Source organism: Sphaerulina musiva (assembly GCF_000320565.1).
Source record: "Sphaerulina musiva SO2202 unplaced genomic scaffold SEPMUscaffold_5, whole genome shotgun sequence".
NCBI lineage: Eukaryota > Fungi > Ascomycota > Dothideomycetes > Mycosphaerellales > Mycosphaerellaceae > Sphaerulina > Sphaerulina musiva.
The window spans coordinates 879,645-891,952 of record NW_016017387.1 but is presented as its reverse complement, the minus strand read 5'-3'; the positions used below and the strand labels follow the sequence as shown (position 1 = coordinate 891,952).

At 55.0% G+C, this 12,308-nt stretch overlaps 4 protein-coding genes across 4 annotated transcripts in view; 3 read left to right on the top strand and 1 right to left on the bottom strand.

Moving 5' to 3' along the window:
• Positions 1–2,163: 2,163 nt before the first annotated feature.
• On the top strand, positions 2,164–2,586 carry SEPMUDRAFT_15226 (uncharacterized protein; the record flags this gene model as incomplete). The annotated part of the gene is made up of 1 exon (XM_016907336.1): positions 2,164–2,586. A coding segment is annotated over one exon (423 nt), but the record flags the coding sequence as incomplete, so codon positions are not given.
• SEPMUDRAFT_125773 (uncharacterized protein) lies at positions 2,450–8,340 on the top strand. Its single transcript, XM_016902010.1, has one exon. It carries the CDS (start codon positions 2,818–2,820, stop codon positions 8,206–8,208), a length of 5,391 nt encoding a protein of 1,796 aa, XP_016760753.1. The 5' UTR covers positions 2,450–2,817; the 3' UTR covers positions 8,209–8,340.
• A 1,314-nt stretch (positions 8,341–9,654) lies between these two features.
• The window catches only part of SEPMUDRAFT_149247 (uncharacterized protein), a 3,656-nt gene continuing 1,002 nt past the window's right edge, over positions 9,655–12,308 (top strand). The window contains exons 1-3 of the mRNA XM_016905441.1: positions 9,655–9,747; positions 9,817–10,216; positions 10,292–12,125. Of these exons, the coding sequence (XP_016760752.1) occupies positions 9,746–9,747; positions 9,817–10,216; positions 10,292–10,921 (1,032 nt within the window). The 5' untranslated portion in view covers positions 9,655–9,745 and the 3' untranslated portion in view covers positions 10,922–12,125. The remainder of the gene's footprint in view (positions 9,748–9,816; positions 10,217–10,291; positions 12,126–12,308) is intronic.
• Positions 11,606–12,308, bottom strand: part of SEPMUDRAFT_65879 (aminotransferase) — a gene marked incomplete at both ends in the record, with an annotated part of 2,262 nt that continues 1,559 nt past the window's right edge. The window contains one exon of the mRNA XM_016909731.1: positions 11,606–12,125. Within this exon, the coding sequence (XP_016760751.1) occupies positions 11,606–12,125 (520 nt within the window). The remainder of the gene's footprint in view (positions 12,126–12,308) is intronic.

The window sequence follows — 12,308 nt, the reverse complement described above, 5'->3', positions numbered from 1 at the left end:
GATCCAGCAATTCCTGAGTCTGAAAGTGCTCAAGATCTTGCCACGGAACCTGCAAATATACCGCTCCCAGATGAGCATGATGACCATGAGCTTGGTCTGAATAACGATGGACATGGAGCACCAGCTGACAACGACATTCCTGTCATGGAGGATGCTTCCAATACCGATCAGAGAGCGGCGGATGCCAATGATGGAGTAGCCGAAGAGTTGCAAGAGCCCGCCGATTCTTCGTGGCCACCTTCCAGATTGTCGAAGGAATCCAAGAAAGGGAAGAAAGCCAGAAAGTCCATCACTGAGGAGCCCTCCGCTGACGATGTCCACAATGAGTCGGATCGCAAAGATCGAGACGGCGAGTCTGAACCTTTGATCGGATCTGCCCATGGCGTCGGTAGTGCCGCAGCTACAGCTCTGACTGGCCTTCTCTCGACTACGCAGACTGGCGAGACACCTCCCACAGAAGAGGAGAATACGAATGTGGAAGATGCTGCCGACGGCGTCGCTGGGTCTTCCGGGAGTGGAATTAGGGGTATACAGGGAGAAACAGACTCTAATACTGGGCCGCGCGCTGCAGATAATACACCGGTTGATACTACGACAGAGCCAGAAGCAGAAACCTCAGCGGTCCCCGACACGATGGAGGAGACTTCGCATGAAACAACGACGGCAAAGCCGATATCCGACGAGTCACTGCCAAGACTTGCTACCGAAAAAGCTGAAGACGAAGGGGCTGTGCCAGTTGGTAGAAAGAAGAAAGGAAGAAAGTCCAAGCAGAATGTCTCTTCCGATTTGGTTGAAGAGCAGCGGATGGAATCTGCTGATGATGGCAAACCCGGGGAGACAGCCCATGATTCTTTGGACATGCCAGTGGCACAAGAACTTGGCCCGGACGCACGCCACACCGAAACTCCTGACGATCGAGATAGCAAGGCATCCCGTGAAGATATCACGAAGCTCGAGGCGGAGCCACAGCCGGAACCGGAACCCCAGCACCAGCTCGAAACCGAGCGCACAGCTCAAACAGGCATGGAAGATGTAGCTACTACAACGCCAGAGGTTCCGCTGATTGAAGAGCACGACGAATGGAGCGGCCCGCCCTCCAAAAAGAAGAAGGCCAAGAGAGGCAAGCAGCCTAGCCTGAGCGTTTCGGCGGAGCCGCCAGCAGAAGAAGTCGGGTCCGAAGCACAGCGCGTGAGCGTTGAAGAATCCACCAACGAAGCGTCTCGTGAAGTTAAGCCTGATGAGCCCGTAAAGTCTGCAGATGATGCAGAGGACATATGTGCTGTTCCAAGCTCCGGCAAGAAGAAGAAGAAGGCGAAGAAGGACAGAAAGTCAGGTCATACCACTCCACAGCCAAATGTCGCCGATCTATCACCTGAAATAGTCAACACTGCAGCAGTGGCGCATCAAGACGAGCCCAAGGACATCGAAGTTGCGCCGGGACAGCTAAGTGAAGGTACTGGCATAATCGATAACCAGAGTCCATCTTTGGAGAGACCCGCTATTGCAGGAGAAAGCGGTTCCGACGAAACCAGCAAAGCTGAGAATGATTTGTCTCGCGAAGGATTGCGCGATGAACCCTTGTCGACTACCGCGGAGAGCGTCATTGAGAAGGTGGCGGAGCAGGACCCGGGTGAAACTATGGCCCCTGTTGACGCTGCAGAGGATCCCAAACTTGCAGCGAATGCCCACGAGTCCGCAGATATCAACACCGCTGAGAAAGATCCTGCGACAAAGCCTGCCGAGGGGAGCGATGACTGGTGGACTCCACCGACCTCGAAGAAGCAGAAGAAGAAGTCCAAGAAGGGAAAATCTGATCTTTCCGAAGAAGTACCAGCTGCGCCTGTCCTTCGTGCCGAATCTTTGGAGGCTGAAATTGAATCGGAGGCAGCACGAGCTGGCGAAACACCACGAGTTGACGCCGGTAATGAGCACCATGTTATACCCGAGCCACAGTTGGAAGATATTGCTGGACCGAACGAAGCAGCTCTGGCGGACGAAACAACTACATTGGACGAAGCAGTCTTGGCAAACGAAATCGCTCTTGCGCAAGAAGCATCTTCGCCACAGGAAGAAGCATCTTCGGCAAAGGAAGAAGCATCTTTGCCAAAGGAAGAAGTAGCTCTGCTACAGGAAGAGGTATCGTCGCCAAAGGAAGCAGAATCTCTGCCAAAGGAAGAAGCATCTTCGCCACAGGAAGAAGTAGCTCTGCCACAGGAAGAACCAGCTCTGCCAAAGGAAGAAGCATCTCTGCCAAAAGAAGAAGCATCTCTGCCCAAAGAAGAAGCATCTCTGCCACAGGAAGAACCAGCTCTGCCAAAGGAAGAAGCATCTCTGCCCAAAGAAGAAGCATCTTCGCCACAGGAAGAAGTAGCTCTGCCACAGGAAGAACCAGCTCTGCCAAAGGAAGAAGCATCTTCGCCACAGGAAGAAATAGCTCTGCTACAGGATGAAGCATCTCTGCCAAAAGAAGAAGCATCTTCGGCACAGGAAGAACCAGCTCTGCCACAGGAAGAAGCATCTCTGCCAAAAGAAGAAGCATCTCTGCCAAAAGAAGAAGCATCTTCGCCACAGGAAGAAATAGCTCTGCTACAGGATGAAGCATCTCTGCCAAAAGAAGAAGCATGTTCGTCAAAGGAAGAAGCAGACCTGCCAAAGGAAGAAGCTTTGCCGAACGAAGCAGCTCTACCAAGCGAGGCAGCTCTGCCGACCGAAAAAGCTTTGGTGGAGGGTTCCCCTACTCCTGAGGCTGATGAGACCTTGACACTTCCAAGCAAGAAGAAGAGCAAAAAAGGCAAAAAGACCAAACTAAGTGACGTTATGAAGGCAAAGCCTGGCCCCGTCGAAGCTAGAGACTCTCTGACGGTCGAAGATATGTCGCTAGCTGGAAATACCGCCGAGTCTGTAGGCAATGATACTCGCAAGCCCGCGATCACTGACGACGCGGATGTTATTGTCACGCCGCCGTCTGCAACTCCAGCAGGAGACCTGCGAGACCCGCTTGTGCCAGGTAGCAACGACCTCCATGCCGAGCAAGGTGGCAACGAAGATGTAGAGACGGAACAGAAGAGCATACCATCTACCTACGGAGACGCGCATGCTGCCAACGATGATACGGCCGTCCCAGACGAGAGTATCTCTGCATTGGATGACCTTGCGCCTCAGTCTACAGCAACGACCTCTCAGGAGCCGAAAGAGGCAGAACCCGAAGATTTCTGTTCGCTACCGATCAAAACCAAGAAGGCGAAGAAGGGAAAGAAACTACAAGCAACTGTCTCACCCCTCGACAAGCAGCCACACGCCGAATCCCAGGACTCGCGGCCTGACCACGATGCAAGCACTTCTGAGGCACAACCTGCTGAAGAGGACACTCCTGCTGCACGGAGCGGTAAGAAAGGGAAAAAGGCGAAAAAGGCCAAGCGTGCCTCTGAGCCTGAGCCTGAGCCAGAGATTGAGCAGCCTGTACCTGTTATAGACGCGAAGGTCTCTACAAAATCTGCTGTGCCCGTAGGAGACCATTTGGGGGTGACCGATGTCAGTGCTCATGTGGATGATCCAGATGAGAGTAAGCCCGAACAACATGAGAGTACTACTGAGCAAAATGACCATCCTACCGAGCAGAGCCCAAGTCGAGAGGAGGAACGGACTCCAGAAGCGCGGCAGCCTGAGGTCCAGGATGACCTAGCGACAGACATACACGCTGGCGTTGAACCTCAAGAGAGAGATCCGAAGGTTGATTCGTCAGTCGCAGGTCCTCACGAGGAGGTTGATGACCGTAGTGAAGCCAGGCCAGAAGCTGAGCCAGAAGCTGACGACAGCACTCATGACGGCGTTGATGCTACCATTGTTGGTGGCGCCGCGGCTGCAGCCACCGCCATTGCTTCGAGTATTTTCCAGTCAGAGTCTAGACCCGAGACTGATGAATGGACGGCATCCTCCACGAAAAGGTCGAAGAAAGATAAGAAGAAAGCCAGGAAGAGTGGTGCACTCACATCTGTATCAGCAGTCGACGCTCCGGAGCCTGCGCAACCCGTGCCTGACCGAACTCCCGTTGCTGTTGATAAGGTCGACGAGACGACTGCTATGGGTGCTCAGTCTACAACCGCAGTTGATCAGCCGCTGCCGGATGTCCTACCACATGAAGTCCCAGCTCACCAACAGGAAGCGGAACACCCGGACGATGGGCATCGCCACGAGACTGCACGTTCGCCTCGTGCGTCACCTGGATCGGATATCGATTTCACCGCGACTGTTGCTGCTGGACTCGCGGATAGTGGCTTCAACCCGAACATGGTCATTGAGGATCCAGGTTTTCAGCGAAGAGCCTCGCCGACTGGCATTGCCGAGGCTGACCCACAAGAGGAGGATGCTTTCGTGCCGTCGATCAGCAAGAGGAAGAAGAACAAGAGCAACAAGGCCCAGAAGGCGACCGACACTCTTCTGGCCGAGCAGGAGGATAAGACCTCCGGACAACAGAAGGCACGAAGCGATGTTGACGACATCGTGAATAAGACCCTCGAGAGCACAGGGTTCGATGCCATGCTTCTCGACAAGGCTATGGCCGCCAGCGACCAGCGGCTTTCGGGTGACGTGGAGAACGATCCCGAATCTACATTCACCACAAGCAAGCGCAAAAAGAACAAGAAGGGCAAGAGTGCAGTACTGGACAGTGATGACAGCGTCAGGAAAGTGTCGGACGGGCCGACACCGGTGGAGGGCATGAAAGAGGCGGCAGATGCAATCGCTGCAGATTCACTAGATCGTCAATTGACTACAGGAGGCATGCCGTCCATGGACGCCGACCTCGCACCACCACCAATCACAGCCGAAAGTACCGAGCATGGCTGGTTGGTGCAGGATGAGATGGATGTTGACGCGATGGACCAAGCTTATAAGGCGTACAAGAAAAACAAGCGCCAGCAGAAGAAGCTCAAAGCTGCCGCCAAATCTGCTGGACTTGGTGAAAATATTGAAGGTAGTGCGGTAGACGATACTGAGCGATCTGCACTGGTGTCCGAAGCAGAGGGCGCGCCCATGAACAGGAATCCGACGGAAGCGTCCTCAGAACAGCAGTCCGATGCCGTCAAGGATGATTCGAAACCAGCCCAGAGCTCCACGAGCCAAAGTAGCGCCAAGAGCGTTGTACAATCTGTCTTTCCCAGCCTTGAGCGCGTGAAACGTCGCGTGCCAACCGGTAGTGCAAAGGAGAAGGATGGCAAACAGATCAGGAGAGTCAGTACCGACTCTGGGAAGCTCGGTCCGGTACACACATCGGAGGTGATGCAGCAGCATGTACCTGAACAGATTTCGGCAGATGTTGCTGCTGCTGGCGTGGGGCTTGCAGCTGCATCGACAACAGAACAGCATGGGACTCAAAGCTCAGGCGCCTCGCATGCAGGGACTACTGGGGAGCCTTCGTGGTCATTCGCAGCGCTGCAGGACGACAAGGCCTTCCCTGATTCGGCTCGGAATGGTGGCGACCGTGAAGAAAATCGGGACAGTGGATATGAAACAGCAAAACGCTCCTCTCAGCCAACAGACGGATCCGAGGGCGAGGTACCGGAGAAGATGCGGACCAGCTCTTCGCGTGAGAGTCTGCGCGAACGACGTTCACTCGAGCCACTTCGGGTGTCCACACCGACGAGTCCTGAATGGAATTTGCACACGCCGAAGCAGAGGACGGGAGAGCACAACGAGGCACCACTCGCAATGGCCGGGCATCAACGCATGCCCAGTGCCAATACGCCACTGGAGCCCACAAGTAAGAATCGTGCGTCGTATCTGTTCCAGTCTCCTCCTGACTTGCTCGCAGTAGATGATGCGTCGACGCCGCTTCAACATCCTGAGCAGCCATCATCGAGTCCGAGAGCAACGCAGGCGGAGGATGCCCAGGAGGTCTCGGGATCGGACCCGACAGCACATGGTGAGCGATTTGGTGTGTCGTCTCCGACCAGTTCCCGAGCACCGCTCGATGCTATTGTGGAAGAGCATCCTGAGCGCCATCACTCCCGCAAGCGGAGCAAACCACGAGCGGAAGTGGGTGGTCCGGAGCACATCAAAGCCATTCGACGCACCGAGACACCCCAAGCCATCCGTGCTCGAGAGCGGGCATTGTCGCCATCCTTGGTACAACACGGATACGGATCCTCGGCGGACGAAGGGGGCTTGGACCACGTGCACATGCATGCCTCAGGCAGCGTAGTCAGCGACCGGTCGATGGGCAGTGCGAGCCAGTTGCGGTCGCCTCAGGCCAACAAGGAACTGCGCTCGTTCAGCAGAAGCAGCAATCGCAGCTCGACCTCGACGCCCTCTCTCCGCCGCATCAGCTTGTCCGGCGATCTGCGGGCCGCCAGCCGGCGCGGGGCGTCCGGGTCCGGCGCGCATGGTGGGTCCGACTTGGGCTCCCAGGGCTTGGCTTCGCTTACGGCTTCTGCCGTCGGCGCTAGAGCCACACCTCCCACCACCATTGCTGGCGAGGCGCCTCCCACTCCGCCGCTGGAGCACGATGAGCTGATACACGCCGGCGCCTCGCGCGCAGGAGACATGAACGACGATGTGTTTGTAAGTCACCCCGACCCTGACCCTGACCATCACCGCCGCCACCACCGCCACCACCGCCAGCACGTGCACCACCGCGCCGACACTGACTCCCAGCAGCAAGGATATGGCGACGCGCAGCAGTCGCAGGTCTCGCCCACCCGTCCACCGAGCGTGCGCAAACGGCAAAGCATGCACATCAACGAGCTGGAGTCGCGGCTGGACTATCTACTCGCCGAGAATCGTGCCCTCCAGGAAGCCCGCGAAGCCAGTCACGCTGCCCAGAGTGTGGATGCAGGCCCATTGCAAGAGGCGCTTGCAGCACGTGACCTTCAGCTGCAAGCAAAGGATGCCGAAATCCATCAGATCAAGGCCATGTTGCAGCCCTTACAGAGCGAAATTGCACGCCTGACGGAGTTGAGCAATGCTCTCACCGACGCCAACCGCAACTTGGTCGATGATACGAACGGACGTTATGCCACCCTTCAAGCCGAGCACGCCGAAGCGCACAACAACTGGCAGGCTACTTGTCGAGAGCTCGAGTCCCTGCGGAACGAGCATGGCAGAATCACGTCTGGCATGCGAGATATTGTGGAAGCGGAACTTGCGACTGCGCTGGCCGACAAAAACGCAGAGATTTTGAGACTTCGTGAACAGCTTGATCTTGCTGCCGAGCAAATCCGGGCTCTGCAAGTGCAGATCCAGTCTTCCAAGTCGAGTGACTTCCTTGTCAATAGAGATGAGGACTATTTCGACGGGTCGTGTCAGAAGCTCTGCCAGCACGTGCAGCAATGGGTCTTGCGATTCTCCAAAATGTCGGACAATCGGGTGTGCCGCCTGTCCACGGAGCTCAACGATGACAAGATTGAGGCGCGACTGGACAATGCCGTCCTCGATGGCTCCGACGTGGACAAACTGTTGGGCGATCGCGTGCGCCGCCGAGACGTCTTCATGTCGGTGGTCATGACTATGGTCTGGGAATATGTCTTCACACGCTACCTCTTCGGGATGGACCGCGAGCAGCGGCAAAAGCTCAAAGCTCTCGAGAAGCTGCTCTCCGAAGTGGGACCGCCTCGAGCGGTTGCACATTGGCGTGCGACCACGCTGACGCTGCTTTCCAAGCGTCCATCATTTGACGCGCAATGTGCTCTGGATACCGAGGCAGTGGCGCACGAGATCTTTGGTGTGTTATGCATGCTGTTACCGCCACCTGCAGGCTCCCAAGACCAGCTACAGACTTCTCTGAAGAAAGTGATTCGCATTGCAGTGGATCTTGCCATTGAGATGCGCACACAGCGCGCCGAGTACATCATGTTACCTCCGCTGCAGCCCGAATATGATAACAATGGAGATTTGGTGCGCAAAGTCTACTTCAACGCGTCTCTGATGAATGAGCGGTCGGGGCTCTTTAGCTCGAATGAGGAGCTTGCGGCGAGACATGCGGTGGTGAAGATGGTGCTGTTCCCGTTAGTGGTCAAGAAGGGCGACGATGTGGGAGAGGGAGATGATGAGATTGTGGTGTGCCCGGCGCAGGTGCTGGTGCACAACGACGGGGGGAGGGACAAGAAGATTGTGCGGGTGATGAGTGGGGCTATGGAGATTGATGGACCGATCAGGAGCAGACAGAGCAGTCGTAGTCTGATGAGTGATGCGCCCGGGAGTTCTGGACTGTGACGGGTGTGGAATGAGGAAGGCATGCGGTTGGGGGAGGGCGATGAAAGCACATGAGTAATAATATTCTGATATGACATGGGAGGGAGAAACGGAACTGTTAATTAATTATACATACAGAATGATGATATGGTGTCTACCTTGGATGTACTTACCTCAGCTAACTGCCCTACCTGACTGTTGGAATCCCAGAATTGAAGGTAAATAGGTGCCTACATGTAAGGTACATGTACGGGTGGGAAGTGTAGAAGGTACATGTAGGTACGTGTATGCATGTACCTATACTGTCCATGTATTATTACAGGTACATACATGTCTGGTATTCCCGTGGTACGACTCTACGTCACAGAGGGATAATTATAGATGTACGGGATGGCTGGGGATGCGAGAAGTTGAAAACCGGTGTGTAGGTGTAGTAGGTGTAGTAGCTCCGTAGGTGGCTAAGCTACCTCCTACAATATGTACGGAAGTATGACATGGTGCGAGATTGGTAGGTAGTTGGGCGGCGTGTTACGGCTGAACGAGGATACCTTAGCCAGTCCCTGAGTTGATTACCTTAAGGTAGCTTATTATGAGCCTACGCAAGCGAGTGAGGTAGGTGCTGTATGCCTCATAAATGACTATTTTTCTTCTCTTCCACTCCCACCTCACCTGCTCGCACTACAGCTGCAACAACCGCCTCTCCTCTACTACTACCACACAACCCCTCCCATCCTTCCCGTACGACCTACCTCTAAAGTACACAACAACAACAGACAACAACAACAACAACGACGAATACGAGAGGCCGCAGCGGCTGCACAGACACGCCCGCACAGGAGCGCCATCCCACCCATTCACCAGCATCATGTGTCTCGTGACGCCGAGACGACAGACGGTGGTCCGCGTGCGAGACGTGCCTCCACGGCCCGTGAGCAACTACCACGGAGGAGGAGGAGGATCGGTGTACAGAAGAACGAGCGTGGTTCCAGTGGAGAGAGTCAGCAGGAGCAGTTACCACAGCCACAGCCATGGATACCTGCCTCGCCGGAGCGGTGAGCGCGTGGTGTATAGCAAGACGAGCAGGACATATGAGCGATGAGAGGCGGTAGTCTGTAGAGGGGGGGGAAGATACCAAGTTACACGCGGGACATGATAATGAGGCTGGGCGGGAGGCTGGATGCGGTGCTGTGCTGGTTTTAAATTTATGAATTGTACTGGGACTGTTCATGAGTATGGCTAGGAGGTATGTGTGTCTGGAGAGGATATCCGGTAGGAGACGGAGAGTAGAGTCACGTGATATGGCGGGCGTTCAAAATCTTTGTTAGACCGGAATAACATTTATTGACACCGCGTCACGAACGACGTCATTGCTCTTCTACGTAGGAGGTACCTATCACATGCCCGTACACACCCTACGGACATGGAGGTATGCAACCTCCGTCTGTCTATATCAATCTACCCTACCTACCTAACCTGACCTACCCACTCCATCCCATTCCACTTACCCTTGGACTCTGAAACACCCCATATCGCACCATACAGCCCAACTATTGCCAACATGTACGTGGATGGCCCTCTCTGATGAAACTGCACTGCACTGCATTACTGAACATCGTGCGCACCAAACAGGAACATTGGTCGCAAAGGCTCGCTCCGCCACAAGGGCAATGACTCGGGCTCGGGCATCAAGCACCGTTTCGCCATGTCGTCCCTGCGTAATGTGGCAGGCGGGGGACCCGAGCTCTCCAAGAAGCTTCGTCTGTTGATCAAGACGCAAAACCACGCCATCGGCGCCTTTGAGCAGGCCGGAAAGGAGTCGCAGAGCATCGCATCCCAGCTGAGCGAGTGGGGCGAGAGCACTGAGGACGAGGCCGTGAGCGACATCAGCGACAAGCTTGGTGTCTTGCTGGCCGAGATTGCCGAACAGGAAGATCTGTATGCCCAGAACTTGGAGGACAGCAGAGGCGTCCTGAAGCAGATTAGGAACACTGAGGCCAGCGTGGCCCCCACCAGGACTCACAAGCAGAAGGTAGGGCTCAAGTAGGGGGAATGACTGACAATGCCGGGCTACATGAACTGACGCACGCACTCGCTTCCTCTCTAGATCCAAGACGAAATCCAAAAGCTCAAGTACAAGGAGCCCGAGTCGACCAAGCTCGTGACTCTGGAGCAGGAACTGGTCCGCGCCGAGGCCCAGAGCCTCGTGGCAGATGCTCAGCTCACCAATGTGACCCGCCAGAAGTTCAAGGAGGCCTATGATGTTCACACTGCTGCCATTATTGAACGTGCCGAGAAGCAGATCTTGCTCGCACAGCAGGCTCGTCGCCTGGTCAGCCTCTTAGACGACACGCCGACGGTGCCAGGCGAGGACCGACCCGCTTACCTCCACGCCGAGACTGGCCGGGAGATCCTCAATGATGCTGAAGCTTCACTGAGAGGGTGGCAGTCGTCCGTTGAGCCCATTCCATCATCCGCCGGCAGCCTGGGCACAAACGCCATGGCTACCCACACCATTCCTGACCGCACGGAGCATCACGCTAGCGATGCACAGCGTGTCGAGGCCATGGAAAGAGCCCAGGAGGAGGAGCTGCAGCAGGAGCAGCATCAGCAGCATCAGCAGGAGAGCCTCGCATCTGCCACATCTTCTTCTGAACAACCACCATACCCACCGGCGATACCTACTGCTCAGACGACGACCGCAACCACGACGGAACCCGCTGTCTTGACGTCTTAGAAGGACCTCGAGGAAGAAAAGCAACGTCGGGAGAATCGAGAGAATACGTGGAAAGCCATCGAGGAGCAAGAGAGGTTACGACAGGCCAGGCGCTCAGCTTCGTAGCACACCTGGCGGGACGCTAATCAGATGTAATGAGTCTTTTGGAGTGTGGTCTGACGTCGAGTGCATTGTAATTGCTTTGCGTGATACCTATGGGAGTTGGCATGTCTGATGCTTTGCTACGTTCAGATTGTGCAGTACACCAATCTACTATGACGACAGATACTCACCTCACTTTCTCCAATAATCTCATCCTTGATTCGAATCGCTGTCAAGATGATGCATATGCGGTGGTACTCGTGGTCCTGTATGTGCGATAGCCATTGGCGGCTAGATGACTCCTACCACCTTCGACCTGCAGAGTCTCGTACCACGTTCACACATTCTCCATATTTGGTTTCCGCTCCATCTCCTCGGGTGATAGCCGGAGACGCATGAGAGACTCTCGCGACGTCGGGAGATCTGATGCGGTCCTGTAGGATGTGAGTACCCAGGGAGACAGTGGATCCGGTCAACGGGACAATGATAGAGAGTGTTTCCGGTTCCTCGTGGTCACAAAATGCTGCTGAGAGAGGGCAAGGCTTCGCTTGTGCCTTCAGTATCGAGGATCGCATATTCCTTACATGCTTCCACACATGTCAATCAATACCCACTCAGACAAGGCGCAGTTGTGTCTTTGTCGACCACCACGAAATCCTCGCTATTGTCGTGTTGCCGCGCCTGGAGCATCATCGACGCAGCGCTCGCAATTCGGCGCACACCTTCCGTCAATTTCTCTTCATCTTCCCAGGCAAAACAGAGTCGGATACTATGATCACAAGGGACTGCCGACTCATCGCCGGGTACCTCAAAGATCTTGCCCGGCGCAACGATCAGGTTGTAGTCCTGCTGAAGTCTGATTGCCAGTTCTGTTCCCTTTAGTCCGCCTGGTAGTCCGAGCCAAACAAAATATCCGCCTACCACCTCACGATTCGGCTGCGGTGCGGTGAAGCCCAGAGGTTGGAGATGCTGCTTTACGGCCATCGTGAGAATCCTGTATCGTTGGGCATATGCTGGGCATAGAACGGTGCTGATATGCTTCTGGATGGCGCCCGTCTGTAGCATGCGTGCCAGATACGTGGAAGTCATGTGTGACGGACTGCCACCGGATCGTTGGCATCCACTGTGGAGGGGAAAACAGATTAGAACTAGCTGTGTACTGAACCTTTCTCCCAGCAACGCGGGATAGAAAACTTGTTGTTGTACGTGCGGCCCCGCCAAAAAAGAAAAAGAAGACGAAGCAGTTGTATAGAGGAAAAAAAAGGAAAAAAAAAAAAAAAAAAAAAAAAAAAAAAAAAAAAACATT